The 12,716-nt window shown below is 45.4% G+C and overlaps 1 protein-coding gene across 2 annotated transcripts in view; it reads left to right on the forward strand.

The window, feature by feature from the left end:
- MFGE8 (milk fat globule-EGF factor 8 protein) overlaps nt 1–12,716 on the forward strand; it is a 158,199-nt gene that overhangs the window by 54,837 nt on the left and 90,646 nt on the right. For both annotated transcript variants that reach the window (XM_030189697.1, XM_030189698.1), the window contains exons 2-3: nt 2,049–2,174; nt 6,727–6,858. In XM_030189697.1, the coding sequence (XP_030045557.1) occupies nt 2,049–2,174; nt 6,727–6,858 (258 nt within the window). The remainder of the gene's footprint in view (nt 1–2,048; nt 2,175–6,726; nt 6,859–12,716) is intronic.

The following is a 12,716-nucleotide window of genomic DNA, read 5'->3' on the forward strand; positions in this document are numbered from 1 at the left end:
ATTACAGAATGGCCTGTAGGTGGATATCTGGCATTTACACACATATGTACACATACATTCACATATATGTTGCTATTGTAATCATTTACTCTTGGAATTGGCACATAGGGGTCAGTATTGAAAGGGGCCATTTTATTAAGCCGTGGCAAAAAGTGGCCTGTGACAGTGTAGGTGCGTGTTTTGGGCGCATGCGGGGCCAGTTCTTACCGCGTCTGTAAAAAAGTTTTGTTTTTTAATGGGACGGGAAAAAGGCATGTAGTAAAACAAACCAAAACGCGCCTAAACCTAGCCTGAGCCCTTAATTCCACCCGTTGATCCAGCGGTAAGGGCTCACGCTCACCAACTGCTGATTACTGCCAGAAAGGCCACCCGTGGGAGGAAATAATTAAATACATCATCCAGGCGTTATGGGCGCATGTGGCAAATCTGAAATTACCGCTAGGGGGCATGGTAGCCTGGCAGTAGTCTCATTTTGGCGCATGATGGACACACATAGAGCCTATCTTGCCTTTGAAAAAGGGTCCCAAAGTGATTTAAGCTGCCAGGAGAGGCTCCTCCTGGCTGCACACTCCAGACTCCATTCCTTTTACCTTGCTGCACCATATGCCTGGAATAGACTTTCTGAGCCAGTACATCAAGCTCCATCTCTGGCTGTTTTCAAATCTAGGCTAAAAGCCCACCTTTTTGATGTCGCTTTTAACTCTTAACCCGTACTCACTTGTTCAGCACCCATTTTTATCATTCCCACCTTTGGAATTCTGGAATCTTGATACTCTTTAGGATTCTGCACAGAATCTTGCTACTCTTTGGCATTCCAGAATCTTGTTACTCTTTGGGATTCCGGAATCTTGCTACTCTTTGTCCTTATCCCTTATTTGTCCTATTTGACTGTCCTAATTAGATTGTAAGCTCTGTCAAGCAGGGACTGTCTCTTTATGTCCAGTGTACAGCGCTGCGTATGTGTAGTAGTAGTAATAGTCTTTGGGATTCCGGAATCTTGCTACTCTTTGGTATTCTGCACAGAATCTTGCTACTCTTTGTCCTTATCTCTTATTTGTCCTATTTGTCTGTCTTGAGTAGATTGTGCGCTGTGTCGAGCAGGGAACTGTCTCTTCATGTCCAGTGTACAGCGCTGCGTACGTCTAGTAGTGCTATAGAAACGATGATTAGTAGTAGTAGTAAATCACCTGTGCAGGGCTATCTGCTGATATTCAGTGACACTTAACCGATAAGAGCCACTGAACATCACCACAGACCACTAAACTGAAAGTCGGCTATTTTGTGTGTGGTCTGTGGGAGGAGTGGGAATTTATGTGGATAAATGCCGATATTCAGCATTTAACCACCTCAGTTAAGCGGCCAATTGGACCACATAAAACTCAGTCCTGTCTTTATACGGTGTCACTTAGATAGTTACGTGCTGAATATCGCATTTAACCACATAAGAGATGGCCGGCCACATAATCCTGGATATTCAGTGCCAGTGCCCGGACCTAGCCTGAAACTGAATATCCGGGAATAACATTAGTTGTGGCTAGAAAAATACTGACGGCCGCCGGCTGAATATCTACCCCATAAATGTTAGTTCCTGCTTTATCAAATTACCCCAATTGGACTAAATTCTATAAATAGCGCAAAAAAGAGCACTAAACACTATTTTATGAATGACGCTCAAAGTTAGGCGCAACCATTTACACCAATGAAATCCTGGTGTAAATTCCCGTGCACATAAATTAAAGGAATGCCCCTGATCTGCCCATGGCCCTTCCATGGCTGTGCCCCCTTACCCACATGTAATTTTTACACACGGATCTCAGTACCTAATTTATGCGTGTAAATATTAATTAAAGCCAATCAGCACTGATAATTGATAGGGCCCAATTATCAGTGGCTCGTTATTCAATAGGTGAATGTCTTCTTTTTGATCTGCTGATCACTATGAAATGGTCTCTCTATTTCTACGGGCCAATAAGATAAAGAGAGGCTTCCAGTTCATTGGACTGTTTTACACTGTTAGGACTTGTTCAGTGATTGTTATTTTCTTTTAGGTGAGCTCTGTGAGGTAAACCGTTGTCTGAATGGAGGCACATGTTTGACTGGTGTGAAAGACTTCACATTCTACTGTATTTGCCCAGATGGCTTCAGTGGCGCAATTTGTAATGAGACAGAGAAAGGTATGTAAGAAACTGCTTAATCCCATATTGAAAAACTGCAATACAAGAGGAATGAAAAGTGGGAGAGGAAAAAGTCAAGAGGGTGAATAAGGCGGAGGAAAAGAATGGAACTGGATTGGGGGTTGTGGTTTAGAAGGACGAGAGGAGGTTCTCCTATACTATAAGGAACCACTGTTATTATACAGGTACACTTTCAATAATTAGTTGTACTTAGTATACTATACACTTTCTCAAACAACTGTTGTTCTATATAACATCAATCTTTATTATTTTATTACCATCATAATTTTGTAACATCTTTACACTCAATTCTGTTTCTCTCTTATTAAAACCATTTAACACATATAAACATGCACATCATCCAATCCACTCAACCACACTCTAACGACATTATTAAGAGTTACTCAATTCTTAATAAAAAGATTAGTCCATGTTTCTGAAAGTCTTTTCCGATGGTAGAATATACTTTTGCCTCATACCAAGAAGTTTATCAGTTGAAATCAACTTTACTTTGAATTAATTCACTGTTCTTCGCTCCATTTCCTTGGAGCTAACGCAACTCTTTCATTGCAAACAATTATATTTCGTATGTCAAATCCGTTAAGAACTTCTTTTAAAATCCAAAAGAGGAAACGTGCAACTGTTCTTCATCGTATTTCTTTTCCAATTGGTACACTGAGGTTTCGTGTTGTTCTAACAGTATTGAACCTGCACGAACTGTGACCCAACACGTACGTGTTTCGCTCATAGAGCGTCTTCAGGGGTCAATACCATAAGCTGCTAGGCACTTGACCCACACCATACCCTTGTGGGAATGCCCGTAAGATGTGCATGCGTGGGCGTCTTATGGGCGTTCCCACAAGGGTATGGTGTGGTTCGAGTGTCTAGCGGCTTATGGTAGCCGAACTGTTGACTCCTGAAGACGCTCTATGAGTGAAACACGTACGTGACGGTCACAGTACGTGCAGGTTCAAGATTGTTAGAACAACACGAAACCTGAGTGTACCAATTGGAAAAGAAATGCGTGGAAGAACAATTGCATATTTCCTCTTTTGGATGTTAAAAGAAGTTCTTAACGGATTTGACACACAAAATATAATTGTTTGCAATGAAGGAGTTGCGTTAGCTCCAAGGAGATGGAGCGAAGAACAGTGGATTAATCTGAAGTTGTAAAGTTGATTTCAACTGATAAACTTCTTGGTATGAGGCAAAAGTATATTCTACCATCAGAAGAGACTTTCAGAAACATGGACAGATCTCTTTATTAAGAATTGAATAACTCTTAATAATGTCGTTAGAGTGTGGTTGAGTGGATGGATGATGTACATGTTGATATGTGTTAAATGGTTTTAATAAGAGATAAAGAACATTGAGTGTAAAGATGTTACAAAATTATGATGGTAATAAAATAATAAAGATTGATGTTATATAGAACAGTTGTTTGAGAAAGTGTATAGTATACTATAAGGAACGAGAAGGAAGAGATAAATGGGTACAGATAACCAAAAAGAGACAGTAAAATGAATGGGAACTTGTGAACAACTGCACCATCATCAAAGTACCAACTGTTATCTAGTATCCACCAAGAATAAATATTCTCACGGACAACGGAGGAAAGGAAGTTAAGGAGTTAGTAGGGAAGATAGAGATGGTCTTAGGTGAGACATTTTGTTGTATAACTTACACTGTTGTATTTTGGGCAGTGGAGAAGGAAAGCTGAAGTTGTTTTACAATATTTTGGGTGTTGGTAAAGTCTAGCAAGAAAAATTAATGCACAGACTACAGAGGAAGGAGCCTATTTACTAAAGGGCATTAAGCCTAATGCATGCTTAGCACGGGAAAAACAGGCTCCTGCAAAACACGTTAAAATGTTTTGTGGTATTTGACCTGTTTGCGTGTGCTAACTGGCCACATTTGCTATTTTAAAAATATATATGTTTTTGTAGGTGTCATGCACTGTTCCCTCTAAGCTGAGTGGGAGCCCTCCGCTTACAGTTCTGCCAGTAAGGGGGGGGGGGAGGGGTTACTGTTTCACTATCATATTTTCAATAGTGAGAGGAACAGGCAGCCTCTGCAGCAGGGGCTTATCTGAATTTCAACGGTGGAGGGGGGGGGCCAGAGCCGAGGTGAGGGGGCACATTTTAGCCCCCCCCCCCCGGTGCCGCTGATCTCCCCCCCCCGCTGAAGACGACGACACCACCACCACCACCCCCGCCCGCCGCCGCCAACACCTCCAACTACTTTAAACCCCCCCTCTCGCCGAAGATATCGACGACACCACCGCCCGCCCGCCCGACGACGACACCACCACCTGGCTCCAACTACTTTGAACCCCCCCTCCCGCCGTCACTCCGCCGTCGCGCCTCACCTTCCTTTGCTGGCGGGGGACTCCAATCCCCGCCAGCTGAAGTCTCCTTCCTTCCTTCCTTTGTTTGGGTTTGGTTTCTGACGTCCTGCACGCATGTACAACGTGCAGGATGCCAGACTCACAGAAACTTGTTTCTGTGAGTCTGACGTCCTGCACGTTGTACATGCTTGCAGGATGTCAGAAACCAAACCCAAATGAAAGGAAGGAAGGAGACTTCAGCTGGCGGGGGTTGGGGTCCCCCGCCAGCAAAGGGAAGTGAGGTGCAACGGCGGAGTGATGGCAGGAGGGGGGGTGGGGTTGGTCGTCGGTAGCGGGGTCCAGGGTCAAATCTACGGGGGCCAGGCCCCTGTGGCCCCATAGCAGTTACGCCCATGCTCTGCAGGACTCTAGGGAACCTGCCTGTCTCTAGTGATTAAAAACAGAATATTGAAGCACCCCCCCCCCCCCCCCAGTGGTAGCAATGCAGTTGGAGGATTCCCACTCGTCTTAGAGGGAACAGTGGTGGCATGCCATGGGCTGAGAATGGGTATGGAAGCTGGAACATTGGTCTTAGCATGTGCTAACTGGCTAACGCAGAGTTAACATGGGAACACTTAGCAAATAGGATGTGGTAAGGGCTCCCACATTAACTTTTTTAGGGACTGCATTCTAATGCCAAAATTAGTTGCTGACCTGAAATTTAAAAAATGGAAAATGCCTCAAAAATGTGGCACATTAAATCTGGGCTAAGGACATGGGAACGTCCTGCGTTAGATTCGGTTAAGCCCAGATTTCAGAGCATTCTACCAAAAGGGCCCCAAAGAGTGATAAATTGTCATGATTTTTCAGCGATAAATCTGTTCAGGAACATTTTTAGGCTTTTAGATTATCCAGATAAAACTATAATTGGGTGACCTTCCTAGCAAAGGAACCACAGTCCTTCAATTAAAGAATGAAACTTAGTAAATGTTCAAAGTTTACTTAGTCATAATTACACTGAGATTACATAGTGGGGAGATTTTCAGACAGGCTTGTGCTTGCAAGCTCCATGGATTATTTATTCAAATGTTTGAAGCAGGGATGGACTGACCGTACGGGCAGCCGGGCAGTGCTCAAGCCTTGGTGGTCTAGTGGCCTCTTTGGGGGCAGGAAAGAACCCCACTCTTTCCTGCCTGCTGCGCTGCTCTATCTGGTATCGCTGTGTCTTCAAAATGGCTTCCGAGACATCCTGCAGCACTCTCGCAGGACTGCCGAGACTCACGAGACTGTTGCAGGAAGTCTCGGCACCCATTAAGAGGAAGCGGCTGTGCCAGGTAGAGCAGCAATGGCAGGCAGGAAAGAGTGGGATTGTTTCCTGCCTCCTGAATAGACCACTAGACCACCAGGGCTCATCAAGGTAGGCCTAGGGAGGCTGTAGTATGCAGGGGGGAGGGGGGGGGGTGCTGGAAACAAAGGGGGTGATGGCGGTAACAACGGCGGGGGTTCCCAATAACCCTTTCTGCCCGGGGGCCCAGATCACTATCAGTCCACCCCTGGTTTGAAGGTCAACTATCTGCGTTACTTATCTTTGAAAATCAGCAAGTGCAAAATGCAGGCACTAAAAATGTCTGGTGGCTTTGGACCCACTATTTATGTTGGTGGCAGAAGTGAGGAGGGGTGCCGAATAGCATGTCTTCTTTTGGGAATCGGTTGTATGTGTGCTGTTTTTCTTCTCAACCTAAACATGTCCAAACGAACACTAAAACACATGCGCAGTGGAGGGAAGCTTTCATTCAGGTCATCATAACCAGGGTAAATACCTATCTGCAGGGAGAAATGCCTTTGAAAATTGCCCTCTCGATGTATTGGACACATTGGCAGCGCACAGGAATGGCTGCAGTAAACATGCTTTTGAATCTTGCGAGAGTCGTCCAAAATACCTAAACAGAGGTAGCCAAGTTGTGAAACTGTGTGAGAGGAGGTGATAGCAATTCTGCCAATTTCCTTGTTGTTTTTCGTGTTTTAACTCTTCTTGAGCATTTTGCATTGACCTTCAGCTATTTCCCTCCCTGCCTCTTGCATTCTTTTCTCCCACACCGATAAGAAAATAACTCTCCTGAGTGTTATGGCATTAGTTTTGCCTCAGAAAGAAGGATTCAAAATAAGGAGTGATATTGGCTAAAAATAATCTTCCTTTCCTGACAGTTCTTTCTTTCCTCTTACTAGGTCCCTGCCATCCGAATCCGTGCCATCACAATGCAGAATGTCAGGTGGTAACTTCCACCCGCCGGGGGGATGCATTTACTGAATATGTATGTAACTGCCCCCCAGGATATGAGGGAGTACACTGCCAGAACAGTAAGTAGTGACTGTGCTTTTGCAGAGTAGGGTTAAACCTAATAGGTTGTACTTTCGGTATGGTAGATAAAGTTGTACCAGTATAAGGGCAAATGATTTCCTGGATTATTTTATTGTACCCCGCGCTTTCCCACCCGTGGCAGGCTCAATGCGGCTTAGGTACTTATTTGTACCTGGGGCAATAGAGGGTTAAGTGACTTGCCCAGAGTCACAAGAAGCTGCAGTGGGAATTGAACTCAGTTCCCCAGGATCAAAGTCCACTGCACTAACCACTAGGCTACTCCTCCACTAGCAACATTCCATGTAGAAGCCTGCCCTTGCAGATCAGCAATGTAGCCGCGGAGGCTTCTGTTTCTGTGAGTCTGACGTCCTGCACATACGTCAGACAAACAGAAGCCTGCGTGGCCGCATTGCTGATCTGCAAGGGCAGGCTTCTACATGGAATGTTGCTAGTGGAATAGCAACATTCCATGTAGAATCTCCAATAGGGAAAGGGAAATGGGACTTGATATACTGCCTTTCTGAGGTTTTGCAACTACATTCAAAGCGGTTTACATATATTCAGGTACTTATTTGTACCTGGGGCAATGGAGGGTTAAGTGACTTGCCCAGAGTCTCACAAGGAGCTGCCTGTGCCTGCAGTGGGAATCAAACCCAGTTCCCCACGACCAAAGTCCACCACTCTAACCACTAGGCCACTCCTCCATCATCTGTTGACATCAGTAAGCTGTCCCATTGTAACATAACACTTTCATTGAGTGAGTGGTCACTAGTTAAGTCTTGTGCAGCACAGTGTCAGGGCTATGATAAAGATAGTTTGGTTTGGCTTATTGAATTTGATATGTTGCCATTATTGCTGTATCCAGATGGTCTATACTCCTGAGAGAAATCTGTGCAGAACACCATGCATTTGTGCACAGAATTCTGCATAGGGACCAAGGAAGCTGCATCCAGGGGCACAGCCACAGGTGGGCTTGGGTGGGCCCAGGCTCACCCATTTTCACCCAAGGCTCACCGAGAAGCATACACCCCAGCCATGCATGACTCAGCATCCCTCACTCCCTTTCCTCCCCCTTCTCGCAGGTTCAGCACCTCATCCCCACCATGGTGCTTGCGCTTTACGCTATCAGCACTGCTCAGCAGCAATTCACACAGGCCTGTTTCAGGGCCTTTCCTCTGATGCATCCCGCCTGCTCTGATGCAACTTTCTATTTATACAGGGTAGACCCCGCATCCCGCCTGCTCTGATGCAACTGTCTGTTTACACAGGGCGGAATGCGTTGGAGGGAAAGCCCCAAAGCAGGCCTGTGTGAACTGCTGCTGGGCAGCTCCGGTATCGTAAAGTGCAAGTACCGTGGTGGGAGTGAGAAAGGGAAAGGAAGGTACAGAAGTGCTGGACCTGTGGGAGGGGGAAGGAGGGAAGAGGTACTGGACCTGCAAGGGTGAGGCTGGAAGCTGAGGAGGGAGGTGCTGGTCCTGCAGGGGAGACTGGAGGTTCGAGGGAAGGGGGAGAGGTGCTGGACCTGTGGGAGGTGGGGGGGGGGGGGGGGGGTTAGAGGGAAAGGAGAGAGATGCCAGACTAGCAGGAGGGGGGAGGAGTTAGAGGGAAGGGAGAGAGATGCTGGACCAAGGGGATAAAGGAAGTGAGGGTCAAATGCTGAAGCCACAGTGGGAAATCAGCCAGAAGCAGAAGGGGCGAGAAGAGAGAGGGAGAGAAGCTGGATGTGGAGAGGGACACATTTTTTTTTGTTACATTTGTACCCCGCACTTTCCCACTCATGGCAGGCTCCATGCGGCTTACATATTGTATACAGGTACTTATTTGTACCTGGGGCAATGGAGGGTTAAGTGACTTGCCCAGAGTCACAAGGAGCTGCCTGTGCCTGAAGTGGGAATCAAACTCAGTTCCTCAGTTCCCCAGGACCAAAGTCCACCACCCTAATCACTAGGTCACTCCTCCACTCATTGGTGTGGGGAGGGAGAAAGGGGAGAAGCTGGACATAGGGAGGTAAGATATAGAGATAAGATGATGGGCGTTGGGTGGGAGAACATGGACAGGGACACAAAGGTGAGATGCTGTATGGGGAGGATATGGGAATAGAGAGACAGTGCTGGACATTAGGGGGGGCATATGGACACAGAGAAGAGATACTAGACATGGGAAGAATAGGAACACAGAAGGGAGATGCTTGACATGGGGTGCATAGGTACACAGTGGAGTGTTGGATGCAGGGATATGAACACGGGAGATGCTGGACAAGAAAATATAAGGACACAGTGATGAGACGTGAATGGTGGACATAGGGAAGGAAGAAATGTCAAATGGACAGGAGTCCCTGTTGAGTGAGTTAAGAGAAGACAAAGAAAGGCAGAAACCAGAGACCGGGACCAATATGATATGAAAAATAAAATGACCAGACAACAAAAAATAATTTTATTTTCAATATTGTGATCAGAATGTGTCAGATTTGGAATGTACATCTTGCCAGAGCTGGTGTTAGACATAGCTGCGGCCTAGGGCAGAAATTTGGAAGGGAACTCCAAAGCCCATTACTGGGCAGTTCTGCCTTCAGCTTCCGACAGGCTAGGGGCTCTCTCTGGCCAGGGAGCCAAGGACAGTTGCCCTAGTTGCACCCCTCTAACACCATCCCTGGCATGTGCCATCTTTATATTTTGCATAGGAGGAATTGTCTTTCTTTCTTGTTTCTTTTTTTTTTTATTATTTTTACTTTCAGTTTTTATTAAGATTTTTGAGTATATAATTAAATCCAGCAAAGCCATAAACATATAAAACACAATAATCTCTCCCCGAATCCTCTCAATCCCTAGTCCCCCTACCCTAAAACATGGTAATAAACCAAAAATGGTGCCCAACAGGTACTCTTCAGTGGGCACAAGTGGTAAAGAAAAAGATAGGAATACCCCTCCGCCCCTCAAAGATATCAAAACCAAAGAGTCTCATATAGCGGAAAGCATATTAGATAATTATATCCGTTCCTCCTGGTCAGGATTAAAACAAACATGATGAGAGTCAGTCAATTGTTCCAAATCTCGAACCACTCAAACTTGAGTTGCCCAAGTGTGTAGTGTGGGGCCAACAGGTTGCCTCCAGTGTGCAGCTATTTCACACTTTGCTGCTGTGAGACAAATCCTTTTAACACAAGTTTACCATTTGCGACCCCTTAGATTGCCCAAACCCAACAGGCAAAATGTAGGCTCACAGAGGAAGAGACTACCCAGAGCCTGTGGTATCTTATTGGGATTTATTAACTACCTTTATTAAGAGATTATTTATTTATTTATAGCATTTATATCCCACATTTTCCCACACACAGGCAGGCTCAATATGGCTTACATCAAGTTAAAAAGGCTTACATCAATCCAGCAACAATCAAGTACATTTAAGTTGAAGAAGTTGGCGACTAATTACGGAGGAGAAGAAAAGGGGAAAGGGTAATAGAGACATACAGTTCAAGAGTTACTGATGTAAGGCTGGGCTTTTGCGTAAGCTTTTCCAAATAAGTGTGTCTTGAGTGATTTTTTGAAAGTTGGGTGATTGTGAACAGTTTTTACAGATTTAGGTAATCCATTCCACAAGCGAGCGCTAATGTAAGGAAAAGGAGGATGCGTAAGTGGTTTTGTACTTGAGGCCACAACATGTGGGGTAATGGAGATTTAAGAACGAACGTGATGATCTGTGAGAATTCCTTGGTGGCAAATTGACAAGGGTATCCATATAAGCTGGAGCTTTTCCGTAGAGGATTTTATGCACCAAGGTGCAAATTTAAAAAATGATTTGTTCCTTGACTGGAAGCCAGTGCAGTTGCTCTCGTAATGGTCTTGAACTCTCGAACCTCGATTTTCCATAGATCAGTCTTGCAGCGGTATTCTGGGCCGTTTGTAATTTTTTTTAGAAGCCCTTCTTTGCACCCTGCGTAAATTCCATTGCAGTAATCAAGGTGGCTTAAAACTAGTGATTGAACTAAATTGCGAAATACTTCTCTTGGAAAATAATGTTTTATACGCTTTAGTTTCCAAAGTGAGAAGAATAATATTTTAGTGGTGGTTGTTTGTTGCTCTAGTGTCAAGTTTCTATCAACAGTAACTCCTAGTATTTTTAGAGGGGCATAATCGAACGCGAACGCCCATCTCCATGGGCGTCTATCTCCAAGAACAGGTACGTGAAGGGGCGGGGCAAACCGTATTTTGGAAAAAAAATGGGCGTCCATCTTTTTTCCGATAATACAGTTTGTGCCAGCCAAATGCATCGGATTTGTGCGGATTTGAACTGGGCGGTATCGTTTTTCAGCAATAATGGAAACCGAAGGCGCCCAGCTCAAAAACGAATAAATCCAAGGCATTGGGTCGTGAGAGGGGCCAGGATTTGTAGTGCACTGGTCCCCCTCACATGCCAGGACACCAACCGGGCACCCTAGGGGGCACTTGTAACAATTAAAAAAAAAAGTTAACTACCTTTGAAGTCCATAGCTCCCTTCCCTTGGGTGCTGAGCCCCCCAAATCCCCCCAAAACCCACTCCCCACAACTCTACACCATTACCATAGCACTTATGGCTGAAGGGGGGCACCTAGATGTGGGTACAGTTTATTTATTTATTTATTGCATTTGTATCCCACATTATCCCACCTATTTGCAGGCTCAATGTGGCTTACATAGTTTTGATAACATTGTCATTGCAAGGTGACATATACATTTATTATTGTGCAGAGGTTAAATGAAGGAGAAGGAGAGGGTGCTAAAGGTAGCTATAGTCGATGAGTTATCTTAATTGATTGGATTGTCGGGTGAATTATTGTGGCTATTAGTTCTCATTGTATGCCTTGCTGAAGAGATATGTCTTAAGAGATTTGCGAAAAATAGTTGTTTCGCCGATAGTTCTCAAGTCTGTAGGCAGTGCGTTCCACATTTGCGTGCCTAAATACGAGAATGTGGTCGCATGCATCTGTTTGTACTTTAGTCCTTTACAACTGGGGAAGTGCAGGTCGAGAAATTTGCGGGATGATCTTGTGGCGTTTCTTGGAGGTAGGTCTACGAGGTTTAGCATGTAGATTGGGGTGTCTGAGTGAATGAGTTTGTGCACAATCGTGCAGATCTTGAACGTAATGCGTTCCCTAAGTGGGAGCCAGTGAAGCTTCTCTCTCAGGGGTTTTGCATTTTCATATTTAGTTTTTCCAAATATGAGTCGGGCGGCAGTGGGTTTTGGGGGCGGTTTGGAGGGCTCTCATTTACCACCACAAGTGTAACAGGTAGGGGGGGATGGGCCTGGGCCCACCTGGCTGAAGTCCACTGCACCCACTAACAACTGCTCCAGGGACCTGCATACTGCTGTGATGGAGCTGGGTATGACATTTGAGGCTGGCATACAGGCTGGGAAAAAAAAGTTTTTAAAGTTTTTTTTGGGTAGGATGGGGTTAGTGACCACTGGGGGAGTCAGGGGTGGTCATCCCCGATTCCCTCCAGTGGTCATCTGGTCATTTAGGGCACTTTTTTGGGACTTTGTTCGTGAAAAAATAGGGTCCAAAAAAGTGACCCAAATTCGCGCTAAAAACGCCTTTCTTTTTTCGATTATCGGCCGAGGACGCCCATCTCTCCTCAGCCGATAAACACGCCCCAGTCCCGCCTTCACCACGCCTCCGACATGCCCCCGTCAACTTTGGCCGTTTCCGCGACAGATTGCAGGTGAAGACGCCCAAAATCGGCTTTTGATTATACCGATTTGGGTGCCCACGGGAGAAAGACGCCCATCTCCCGATTTGGGTCGAAATATGGGCGTCTTTCTCTTTTGAAAATAAGGCGGTTAGTGTCTTAGAGATTGGTAGGGTAAGCTCAGGAGTGATTC

Source organism: Microcaecilia unicolor, chromosome 1, assembly GCF_901765095.1.
Source record: "Microcaecilia unicolor chromosome 1, aMicUni1.1, whole genome shotgun sequence".
Classification (NCBI taxonomy): Eukaryota; Metazoa; Chordata; class Amphibia; order Gymnophiona; family Siphonopidae; genus Microcaecilia; species Microcaecilia unicolor.